We start from the raw sequence: 12,272 nt of genomic DNA, 5'->3' as shown, positions 1-12,272 counted from the left end.
TCTGTCTGTCTGTCTGTCTGTCTGTCTGTCTGTCTGTCTGTCTCTCTCTCTGTCTGTCTCTCTCTGTCTGTCTGTCTGCCTGTCTCTCTCTCTGTCTGTCTGTCTGTCTCTCTGTCTCTCTCTCTGTCTGTCTGTCTCTCTGTCTCTCTCTCTGTCTGTCTGTCTGTCTGTCTGTCTGTCTGTCTGTCTGTCTCTCTCTCTCTCTGTCTCTCTGTCTGCCTGTCTCTCTCCCACTCAGTCCATCTGTCTGTCTGCCTGTCTGTCTTTCTCTCACACTCATTCACTCAGTCTCTCTCCTCTCTCTCTATCTTTCTCTGTGTGTCTCTCTCTCATACAGTCATTCAGGTCTTAGAGATTTTGAGAGGACTTTTCCCTTTCTGTCTACATTTTAGTGACATTAGGACAATGGTAGTACCAACCCCTGACACTGAATAAAGACAGAGCTGTTTCACAGGACTGTGAGAATCACCAAAGTAACTCGAGTACATTTGTAGTTTCCTAATAATTTCCAAGACGTTTGATACTACATTTCGGAATGAAGGATAGTGTTGTCTTGGTACACTTGCAATTATATATTGCAAAATAACTGCTGAATGACAAGACAAAAAATACGTCCCCAGAGTTCCATGAGGTGATGGATGTAAGTGTGAAAACCATCAACTTCATTAAAAGTAGAGCTGTGAACTCCAGATGTTTTGCCAAGCTTTGTGAGGACATGGAAGCAGATCATGTCCAGCTGCTCTATCACAGTGAGGTGAGATGGCTCTCAAGAAGACTGGTCCTCAATCGTTTGTTTGAACTGAGGAATGAGGTCTTTTCTCACTGAGAAAAAATCTCCTCTGGCACATTACTATGCCAACACGAAGTTCACAGCTAAACTTGCCTACCTCTGTGACATTTCTTCACTGCTGAACCAGCTGAACATCTCACTTAGGGAGAAATACCAACATATTTGTTGTTGCAGACAAAGTTCAAGCTTTCAAAAAAAAACTTGCTTTGTGGACTAAGAGGGCCCAGGAAAAGAGGATGGACATGTTTCCACTTTTGTCTGACATTTTGGAAAACTCTCCTCAGGTGCAGATCAGTGACTCAGTCTCTCAGCACCTCTCAAACTGGCAGAGACATTTGATGACTACTTTCCTGAGGATCACAGAGACGGACACATGTGGATTTTGGACCCATTTTCTGTGGATCCCACTGAAGATGATGTTGCTTTGCCCTCACATCTGGAATCCCAGCTTCTGGAAGTTTCCACCGACAGCACTTTAAAGGTGCAGTGGGGCAAACTGGACCTGGGCTCCTTCTGGATTGCTGTCTCAAAGGAGTACCCATGTCTAGCACTGAGGGCTGTGAAACACCTTCTCCCATTCACGACTACATACCTGTGTGAATCCGGATTCTCCAGTGTGGCCACAACTAAGACCAAAGCCCGAAACAGACTCCAAGCAACATTGGAGGCTACTCTGAGAGTGAGCCCTTCCCCCATTCCACCCAGACTGGATCTGATTGTGTCTGAGAGGCAGGCCCAAGTGTCTCGTTAAGAGGTGGACATAAAAAGGGAGTTGTAGCTTGTCAAAAGACTGTTGTGACTGTTGTTTGTCACAGATATGAAGAGCAACTTCTGGTTCTGCCATGTAAAATTGAATTCACAGATTATAAGGCTATATTTTCATTTGCACTTTATTTAAATTTCATTTGTAGTTTATTTAATTTGAAACTTATTATTTTTAATGTATTTCTTTTATTACCACATATTATTTATTTATCAAATTTCCATTTTTTCTCCGTTTTTTTGAGAGTCCCTCTTTTTTTCTGTAGTGAAATCTAATTATTAATTATTTTTGAGTTAATAAGCTGACTTGAGCCTTTACATTTGTTCTTGTATTAGCTTGATTTGTTTCATGAATTGTTAGCCTGTTGGGCTTCTTTTTTCTTCTATTTTGTTGTATATGGGAAGTTGGAAATGTTCTCGTAGTAATTGTAAGATGCAGATATATATTTGCATATGACACAGTAAAAAAAAAACCTGCAAGAAATAGGTCGTCTGTGCTGAATGCGTACCTGCTAGTGTACCTGTGTGACCTCACAGTGCCTCTTTCTGTCTCTTTGCTCTCAGGTGTGTTTATGTTTGTGACAGCTCGCTCCCACTGAGAGCTCTCCGCTACCTGCTGCTCCTCCTGACCCTCTGGCGAAATCCAATCAGCGTTGTTTGTTAGTTTTTCAGCCGATGACGTCCTCCCTTGGCGAACCGCAGTCGTTTCCGATGCTGCAATGGTTAATGTCTACTCAAAATGCCAAATGGCCTCGAATCCCACATGTCGAGTTGCACCTCCATGAGGATGGGTGTCTACCTAACCACAGCGATGTCTGTTTCAGTTCCGACCGTGACAAACCCCGGAGATGTTGAAACCCTCGTGCTGGCAGTCCTACAAACTCGCCCTGTTAGCGTCACAGCTTTTCATTGCGCCATTAAAGGTTCAATATATGCTCCAATAATCGCGTAACGTGATCTCTCGGGCCTCTTCCGGGTCCGTGGCTCTATAGCGGAGCATGGCTCGGGGAACACACTGTGGTGTCACTGCTGCAGTTATTTGAGAAGTATATTATGATATGTTCTTGAACTATAGGAAACTATTTGAAACTGCTTGTGTCCTTCTTTGTGTGCGTGTGTGTGTGTGTGTGTGTGTGTGTGTGTGTGTGTGTGTGTGTTGGACCACAAGATCACCACGATTACAGGACATATGGGCTTATAATGCCGCATAAGGGAACTTTTGAACCCCAGGTAAAGCAAATTCCCACATGTCACAGATCTAGCTTTTTTCCTACGTGACCGCACCCCATTTAGGCCCATGCACGTACTACAATTACTGTTCTGATGAAACAGGGGAAAGGCCGTGCAACCACAGCTGGAAACCAGATCAAAGGCGGTATGTTAATTTTTATTTGACCTCCCTCTGACCGTAAATACTACGGACACCAGCGTTTCTCTGGAACAATGTTGTTAACTCTCGACTGCGGGCTTCGTTGTGCGCAAACACACACACACACGGGCATTTAGGTGCTTTTTAAGTCATGCTCTGTAATGTAGTTTGAGGTGTAGGAGGGGTATGCTTCTGACATTCTGTGTAAACAAAGGAAGCTTCCTCATGGTTACACACTGACTCTCTCTTTTTGTGATCTGAATTCCATTCAGCCACTCCACAAAATAAGTTTTTCATGAACATGATTAATGGATCAACTGAGTGATCCTTTTACCTGAATTTGTAAATGTCTTCTGTGTGTGTGTGTGTGTGTGTGTGTGTGTGTGTGTGTGTGTGTGTGTTTGACCCAGGTGATTAGGTGTTTTAAACTTGTGTCTCCTCCTCATTAAGCGTTGGCAGATGCCAGACCCTTGAGAGCACGTGATGAGACATTGATGAAAAGGCTGCTTTTTACTTTTCTCGCTGTCTTCTGGTGAAGCTCCAGAAAGCCTTTCTAGGACTTTTTTTTTTTTAGTGAGCACTGATAACAAAAAACATCATTCAGAGAAACTTACACACAGAGTGGGATTGATACTCGGTTCAAACCAGTCCATGTCATGGAGGTCAGTAGCAGCGGGGGCACGTACACAATTTGAGGCTTTATTGCCGCGTTTGCGCCGTGACATCATTGGCACGACATCTTGTGTGAATCAGACCTTGAGACGGAGGCAGACAGCTGTTGCACCTGATGCACAATTCGGGGTGCCGTCCATTCTTTGTGGCTTTGCCCCTCAGTCTTTTTACAAATAATATGCACAGTTGATCCTTTTGCTGCAGCAGCTTGACTTGGTCTGGTATGACCAGTAGCTTATGGTGGCTAACGTTAGCTAATTGCTATGTTACTGAGATTGTTGAGTTAGTCCGCTGACCACTTGTGCTATTGTTTTTCGATGTGTTTTTACGTTCGCCATTGCTCCACCTGTCGCTGCATTGCCACATCTGTTATTCTCGTAATGAAGCCAACGGTTCGCTCTCACCGCTCTCATGGCATCAGTTAATGCAACAGCAGGCCGCTGATTTAAGTCAAAGAGCTCTGAAAACAACAGTACACTACCTGCTCAGCAACAAACAGCAGGCAGACACGGTTGGAGACCAGCTGGTGAACTGAGTGGAGCAATCTGCAGGCCTGGGTATGTCAGAAAATAAAAGTAAACACAATATGATAACAAGCTGACCGTGCTCTTCTGTCCTTATCCAGCTGTTAGCCACTGCCCACATTGCCTGTGCCACTGAGCACCACTGGGCAGTAACTGGTTCACTGATGTGCCACCATGCTTGTTCACTGTATCTTAAAATAACACACATGAATGCACACTCTCAGAGCCTAGTTTGAATAAAAGCGTCCCTCTTTGCATGTTGGGGACATTTGATGTTCAGTGTGACGAATATTCTTTTTCACTCAGTTTCAATAGTGTCGCACTATTTATTCAGCTTCGCTCTCCAACGTTAGAAAAGGGTCCAATCGGGCAGCCGCTTGGTGCCGTGGCCTTCAGATTCCATGTTTGGCTTCCAGAGTCAGGTGGAAAAAGTGTCCGGAGGAGCTACACTTTGGTCTGTGTTGTTGGTGCCTGACGCTCAGTGCATGACTGCCACCTAGTGATGGGTTGAGACCCTAACTGGTGTGCTGCATAACGGGCAGATGTTCTCTGTTGCGTGGACGATGAGCTTTCCTACTCAATATGTACTTTCTCTCCATTATCCTCATCACACGGGCATAAGAATCTTCTGAAAATGTCCTCGCTGTCTGAATGTTTTGTGTTGAACTGTCTCCTCTCCCGTGTTGTGTCCTTCAGGCCCGCATGGCACTGGACAAAGGAGCTCAGGCTGTTATCTTTGATGTCAGTGATGATGCCAATGCTGCTGCTGAGGTGAGTGCACAGACACAGAGCTACAGCTACATCAATCTACAAATGATCAAAGACAGAGAAAGCTCACAGACATTTCACACTTGTCCACACAGCTGCGAGAAACGGACTCCCTTCTGCGTCCAGTCGTGCTGGTGGAGGCGGAGGACGCCGAGGAGTTGATGGGTCTGGTCAACAAGAACGAGGAGGCCAAAGTTCGTATTGAGATCATGGTGGAGCAGCCCAGATGGGTAAGAACTGAAACGCGTACACACACCTCTCTCTCTCTCTCTGGCTTTCCTTTAAATTGCCTGGAAGAAGAAGAACCCCAAAAAGGGAAGTCTTTTGAATGCCCCGTCGTGTTAGCTGAGAAAGCCTTGATGTGGACTGGATGACAGGGGAGGGTGGGAGACAGATCCATGGCCATGCCTCACACGTTGTCATCTTAAAGTAATTTAAGACATGTGAGAGTAATCTGTGAAATAATACAAACAACTTGCTCGAGTCCATCTCCTTTTCCCGTTTCAGCCTCATTATGATGTGGGCATTCTGCTCACCATTGTCCTCGCTATTCTGACCATCGTCCTAATCTTCGCTTTCCGCTACAAGTGCAAGTCCAACAGGACCTGGGTGAGTGAAAGCAAAGGATCCACACCTCGATTTTTTTTTTGTTTAAAGGTTTTTTCTAACACCGCCCTTCTTGTGCGTGCAGGACTCTGTCCATCAGCAGACCATGCAGGCCATCAGTCGACTGGAGACCACGACCTACAGCTCCCAGGGCTGCTCGGGCTCCCAGCACCACCGAGCGGCCTGGGGGTCAGCCAGCAGCTCCAACTCCAGCCCCGTCTGTGCCATCTGCCTGGAGGACTTCCAGGACGGCCAGGTAAGTGGTGAGAGAGCGAGGAGCATCCTGTATCTGTAGATTTAACCGCCCTCCGTCAGTTGTTCATCATCAAATCTACCTCTGTATCGCTTTCGTCCCAGCATTTGAGGATCATCTCCTGCGCTCATGAGTTCCACAAAGACTGCGTCGACCCCTGGCTGCTGCAACACCGCACCTGTCCCCTCTGCATGCACAACATCATGGGTGAGGAAAAGCATATTTCCAGTCAAATATGGAAATATGACTGACTCAATCATTTTCTTTTCAAAATTGAGGCCTTCTTGTTTTTTGAACCATATGGACTCAATGCTGCCAATAGTACAATTTGAGTCAATTTATCGTTTCCCATTTTGAATTTAGATTTGGTGTAAAATTTTGCTAATAAGAACTCCTATTTTGGCCAAGAATCAGCCATATCTCTGAATACCCTGCAGTATTTTGTGTATTCTGACTGCTGCTGTGCTCCACAGGGACGGAGCGGCAGCCCCAGAGGACCAGGCTCCAGCAGAGTCCAGAGCAAAGCCAGGGTTTCCTGCACTCTCAGCCTTACAGCGGCCCGCGCAACCACCTCTTCCCCCAGCATGCCATCCCCTTCTCTATGAGGCCCCACTATCCTCGTGGACCCTCCGGACCTTATCCCTCGCTGGGCCACTACACTGGCCCTTCCGCTGTGGAACCCCAAACGCTACATTTCCTGGCCAGCAGGCCGCTTGCGTCCGGCTGTGGGTACCACCTTCCTGCAGAGGGTCCCGGGAGGCCCCACAGGATTGGAGGTAACTGCAGGACGTCCACGCACCACTACACCCCCCGTCGGTCCTGCCACAACTATCGCTCATCCTGTCCGGCCCAGCGCAGTGCGTCCAGCTCGCGACTGCACCACACCGCTTCCGTCACGCAACACCCCCGTGGCGCGCCGGCCCACGGCAGGCAGGACGACGGCAGCTGCTCAGGCGGCAGCTACCACACGGAGCGCAGCGGATACATGGCCGACGGGCCAGCAAGTGACTCCAGCTCGGGGCCCTGCCACGGCTCCTCCAGCGACTCTGTTCTCAACTGCACCGACGTGTCCCTGCAGGGGGTTTATGGCAGCTGGTCCACCTTCCGTAGCTCTCTGAGCAGTGACTACGATCCGTTTGTGTATTATGGGCCAGGTTCTGGGCGCCCCCCCCGCAGGAACAGCCTGGAGGCGAGCGCCCAGGCCCGGCCCAGGTCTCTGGATTCTGTGGTGAACAAAGCAGGCTGCCCTGAAGAGCAGCCGCAGACTGTGTTCAGCCACATCCACTACCACCGCCACAGACACCACCACTATGAGGAGGGGGAGCACAGCCAGGGCCCGAGCAGAGGCTCGGACGAGGAGCAGGGGGCCGCAACTGCTGCTGCTGCTGCTGCACCTGCTGCTCTTGTCCTTGAAAGAGACTTGCCTGTCTGCCCTCCTAAGCACAGCCCCTGCCAGTGCCCAAAGCCAGACCCCACAGATCGGCCCAGTCCTGGGACAGAGTGCCAGGACCATGACCCCAGCGGCCCTACGGGACCTCCTGTACGGGTGTCCTCAATCCCTTTACAGCTTCAACCACACTGCTGCCACCAGGGACACGGACACCCTCCCGCTCCTCTCGAGCGAGTGGGTGGTTGTGTGCTTGATGGCCCCTCTGTTCGCTTCCACCAGAGCCTAGACCTGCAGGACGACCGTAGCATCCACATCCACTACGGTCAGGGCCCGGGCTTCTGCTGCTCGCCTCCTGAACTGCACCCTGCATTGCTCCCCGTGCCCCTCATTCTGGACTCTGGAGGTATGGAGGACTGGCCTTGCTATGCCGGGGCTCACGTTGTGTGGCAAAAGCGGGTGCAGCAGGCCCGCTCAGAGCCTCAGCTCTTGGGGCCTGGGACCTCTATGGACAGGCCACCATGCAGGTTCCACCACAGCCCCGCCGCCGACCGCAACACAGACATTTGTTTGTACTGCCAAACATTACACCACAATCAGGGTGGGTGTCTCACTTGTTTATAACATGACCAGTCCTGTAGACTGAAAGGATCATTTTGGGTTATTATTGTCATAGTTTTGTCAATCATTTCTATTGGTTGTGGGTTGTACTCAGCGAAATAACTGGTAAGTTGTTGGAACACGGCGACATCGCTACAAGAAAACGAGAGCAGTCAGATGATCTGACAGGTAAACAAGCCAGATTTGTGGAAACCGCTTTATTTGGAGGTTAAACCACCTGAAGTGTCACTCATTAAGAGCTACAGTAAGTACGGCAAGTACAGAAGGTCAAAAAGAAAATCAGTCTGTTGGATGTTTTTACAATAGACAGTTTTGGGTGAACACTTTGTTTTCCCTTTTGGATAATTTTGGCTAAGCTGGGTGTTTGTTTACAATCTGTATGTTCATCTGGCTGCTTGCGTTTCTTCAACTGTCTGACCTCAGCCATTCGTTTGGTAAGTACAGTGTTTTTATTACCAATAGGAAACATGGAGGAAATAACTGTAATGATCCTTTTAGACCTGCATAGCATTTTTTTTTTTTTTTGTATTCGTTTTTTATTATATTTTGAAGATGACCTGAGCTGTTTTTTTGCGCCCACAGGATCAGAAGAGGAGTCCGGTGTGTGAGAACTCGTTGCATCCCCGTTATCACGCTGCTACACAGGAGCCAGAATGGACAAGCCTCTCTCATTGGCTATCGCTCTCATGTCTTCCACTTAATTCCACCAGCTATGCCTTCCTTCAGACGATTCCCCAGCTGAGAGCTGAGTTAGATTGAAATTACCGTGATTTAATAATGCTAAAAAAAGAAATTGACCCGGCCCTTCATAATGTTGTATATGAAAATATATTGAATGATTTGAATGTTTGTGAGTTGCTGGGGAAACGACTCACCACGACGGGAAAAAAGTGTTTTTCTGTTTCTCCTCATCAGCTACAGGAAGAATATTCATTACCGACATGATGTCACAAGTTCCCATGCTCCTTCAAGACAAGCGACGAATGCTCCTCGCTTCGGGCGTCGAGCCCTCGTGGAGTGAGACTCCGTCTCTGCATCGCTCACTCTATTGCAACATAACTTGATTTGTTCTAGAGGTACTTACTTTCGTCTTCCTTCTCCAGCCTACCTCAGCTCAGATTTCTTAACATGCCTCACACAGGGGGGTCTTTAAAGGTACTGCTGTAGTGATGTTTTTTGTTTGTTTGTAGCTCCCATGAACTCCACAGAAAGTTATCCTCCTGGCAGTCTGGCCTGTCCAAATGGAGAGAGAGGTTGACGCTCAGCCCCTCGAACAGCGAGCATTCGTTGAGGTTGCTGAGCCTCGCATGGGCCCTGTTTTCATTATTTCAACAATGGCAGCTGTTTTCAACATGTTTGTTCTATGTGTTTGGATCATTTTCTGTTTTTGTTGTTTGCAGTCTGTGATTTTTTTTTAAACCTTTCATAATGAACCGGTTTGACTGAATTATGTCGTCGTCATTACGAGCTGTCGTCTCGTTCTCATTGTTTCTCTTGCCAACGGTTACGTCACATGTTTGACCTCAGTGCTGTCAAAGCCCCGATCAGTGCGGAGTGAACAGGCCTCTCTCCTCTGCTACCTTAATGCCCAATTCATCACAATGTTGTATTATCCTCCGATCAGGATATGCTCTCCAGTTGTCTTCCAGCAATTTAGAATAGAAAAGAGACAGTGACTTTTTAATTGTATAACTGGAGTTAAGCCATGCTGGGTAAGACCTTACAGTCCCAAGCATCAGCCCGGTCTGTTGCCGTAGCACCAGTTTCACCAAAGCTCGGTGTTCTTTTCCCATGATTTCAAACTGTAATGGGTATACAGCCTGAGAAATGTCTCAGGAACAATCAAACACTGGAAAAAATGGGAAGAATTCATCTTAGTTACAGTAATGATACCGGAATCGGTAAAAAAAACAACAATCTTTTGTCGTGGTAAATGTGCATTGCTAATCCGTGATTTTGCAGCTTTGAAGGAAGATCCACCTTAAATCAGAAATCAGATACAGTATTTTAAAGATTTATTTGTATTTTTTTATGTTGAACCATTCCTCAAGGCTATAAACAACAGAATCCAGGTTTACATCTCTGTTGCCTATTATTCCCTCTCCTCCTGTTTAGCTGCTCAGGCAGACTTGACGGACAGAAGATGTGTTTGTACCCGAGGAGAATTACTCCGAACACATCAGCTGTGTAAACAACAGTGAAACGGGCCTGCTGAACCACACACGGGCTCAATGACCTGAGACCAGAGGAGTTCTGTTCTAGCGTGGACTTTCCCTTAAAGGCTCAGTGAAAATGTGAAAAGGATTTTTTTTTTCTCAGCAGTCACACTTCAGATAAAGTTTAATAATAGCAGACAAGGAGCTCATGGGTATTGCAATGTAACCAGTAGCACTTACTAAAGCCTCATATGTGCCTTATTCATTCAGACATGCTCATCATCCTTAATAAGGAACCTCCCAACACACTAAGCCCATGCCTGTCTAACCAAAGAGGCTACATATTGAACACAGTGAACTTATTAGAGGATACCTTGTGCCTCCCCCCCTGCTTCAAGGCTTTCCTTAAATCTCAGAATGAAATGTGCTTTCAATGACGAGAGAGAGCATGCCAGAATTAAAGAGCAGATCATCAATATTTTGGACAATCATGCAGACATCTTCCACTGCAGTCCCGTTGTACTAATACCTCACTTTGAATGTGTGCTAAAGTATCAGTGTTTCCTTGTCTGTTATTGTTCGCACCCAAACAGTCTCGGAGACTTGAGATGGAAATGACTGAATTACAAGCAGCACTTTGGCTTGAGCTGGTTTTATAATACAAAAAATAACAACATAAAACATATAGTATTCATTTTGGAAAAAAGCCCAGAACCTTTAGCACATGGATAATAGCGTTGAGTGATGCCGCAGAATATCTGATGCGATGTCACCCTGTTCAAGATCTTTCTTTGTGTTGTTTTATGTGTTTTGTTTTGTTATGTTTTGCAAGAATAATGAGCTGAAACTGCCTTTTTCTATGAGTAAACAAATCCCTCCACAACGTTCAGGGGTATGTCGGTATATTTTGGATACTTTATGTACAAAACGAGAACAAAAAAAAACAACCCAGAAATGAAATAGTGTTGTATTTTATATATAATAGAACATTTCAATATAGTGACATGTCACTAATATATTTATTTACTAATATATTTATCCATTTTGTCCAGGTTTGAAAGAGTGGTTTCTGTATAGACTGAATGTTTCTATATGGAAACTGACCAGTGCCATCACAGATGTATCAACCTGTCTTCATTCCAATTATATGCAAATAAATTATTTTGAAATAAAACCTCTGTGCACAATATATATTTTTTGACGGCGAAACCACCAATTGGATTTTATTTTAAGATCACGTCAAGACCATGACTGCAGGGATATCACAGAATGACCTGTGCATAACGTCAACACTGTGACTGCTCATAGAGAATAAAGGAATATTCCCACACACAAACATCACCTCTGCAATGTCTTTTGATCATTTTATCAAGACATTTTTTCATGGTAAACTTACACATACACAGCATTTATGGCAATAAAAGAGGTGAATAAAGAGGAATGTGGATCTTTCAGTTTGCATGTTCCACATTTCATCGTCAGTGAGTCCTGCAGTGTGGGTGCGGCCCCGCCTTGGTCCTGGCCTTGACTCGGTCTCAAACCCTCAACGTCTTGGGCCATGTCCACATTACTCCGTTTCCATTTACGCATATGTTTTGCTACGTTTACACTGAGCGTCCACACTACGCCGGAGTTTTTCGAGCACCGAAAACGGATACGTTTAGAAACGATGATGCCCACACCCGCGTTCGCTACTTGATTGGTTCTTAGCAGTCATGACGTGTCCTTCCCTGATTCGTCACACTCCTATCACCTAACCCTTACCCGGAAATCATAAACAACAACATTGATTACCGATCGACTACCAGGTTAATTCAACATGGACAACTGATTACAGGCGATGCTGAACTTGTTGTCTTTACTAGCAGCTGTTGTTCAGTTAAAGTCTGCATTAATACGGAGGAAGCAGCTGTTATTGGAGCGATCAGCGAGCAGCGTTATCAGACCTACGGAGCGGACGTCTGAAGTCACATTTAGCGGCTTTCGGGAGGGTGATGGACACAAAACGGAGGACTTTTCTTATTAATGCTTATTTTGTTCTCCACATCTATTGTGAAGTCCGCAGATAAAATGTAAAAGGAACAAAAGCAGTAAATGCTCTCCAGTAGGACAGATAGTTAAGCCACCAGCAGAGCTACGAGTGAGAACAACAACGAAACCGAGAGGGAACAAGTGAGAGACGTGTGTTGACCACATTTATGGACCATAATCTAGTACACCTTTATGTTAGTGTTGATTTTAAAGTGAATTTGATGTGTGAGAGAGCGAGAGAGAGAGACAGAGCAAGACCTGCAGCGCTGTAACTAATGTTAAGTCTGAAAAATAAAACTTTCCACGAACTGTCTGTTTGAATTCATAGAGGAA

At 46.1% G+C, this 12,272-nt stretch overlaps 1 protein-coding gene across 2 annotated transcripts in view; it reads left to right on the top strand.

Moving 5' to 3' along the window:
• rnf43 (ring finger protein 43) overlaps positions 1 to 11,076 on the top strand; it is an 82,558-nt gene extending 71,482 nt beyond the window's left edge. Inside the window, exons 3-10 of one of the 2 annotated variants that reach the window (XR_004213081.1) lie at positions 4,814 to 4,888; positions 4,981 to 5,115; positions 5,393 to 5,494; positions 5,577 to 5,747; positions 5,849 to 5,951; positions 6,218 to 7,732; positions 8,335 to 8,828; positions 8,943 to 11,076. Coding sequence is in view for 1 of the 2 variants with exons in the window: in XM_031856901.1 (XP_031712761.1) it covers positions 4,814 to 4,888; positions 4,981 to 5,115; positions 5,393 to 5,494; positions 5,577 to 5,747; positions 5,849 to 5,951; positions 6,218 to 7,732; positions 8,335 to 8,360 (2,127 nt within the window). In the remaining variant the exon portion in view is untranslated. Of the gene's footprint in view, positions 1 to 4,813; positions 4,889 to 4,980; positions 5,116 to 5,392; positions 5,495 to 5,576; positions 5,748 to 5,848; positions 5,952 to 6,217; positions 7,733 to 8,334 lie in introns of both variants that reach the window. The other variant, XM_031856901.1, reaches the window with a different exon arrangement.
• Positions 11,077 to 12,272: the final 1,196 nt, after the last annotated feature.

The sequence above is a fragment of the Anarrhichthys ocellatus genome, unplaced genomic scaffold (genome assembly GCF_004355925.1).
Source record: "Anarrhichthys ocellatus isolate YVR2014 unplaced genomic scaffold, GSC_Weel_1.0 scaffold18, whole genome shotgun sequence".
NCBI classification, from domain to species: domain Eukaryota; kingdom Metazoa; phylum Chordata; class Actinopteri; order Perciformes; family Anarhichadidae; genus Anarrhichthys; species Anarrhichthys ocellatus.
The sequence above is the reverse complement of the archived record's forward strand: the minus strand, read 5'-3'. Positions and strand labels throughout refer to the sequence as shown.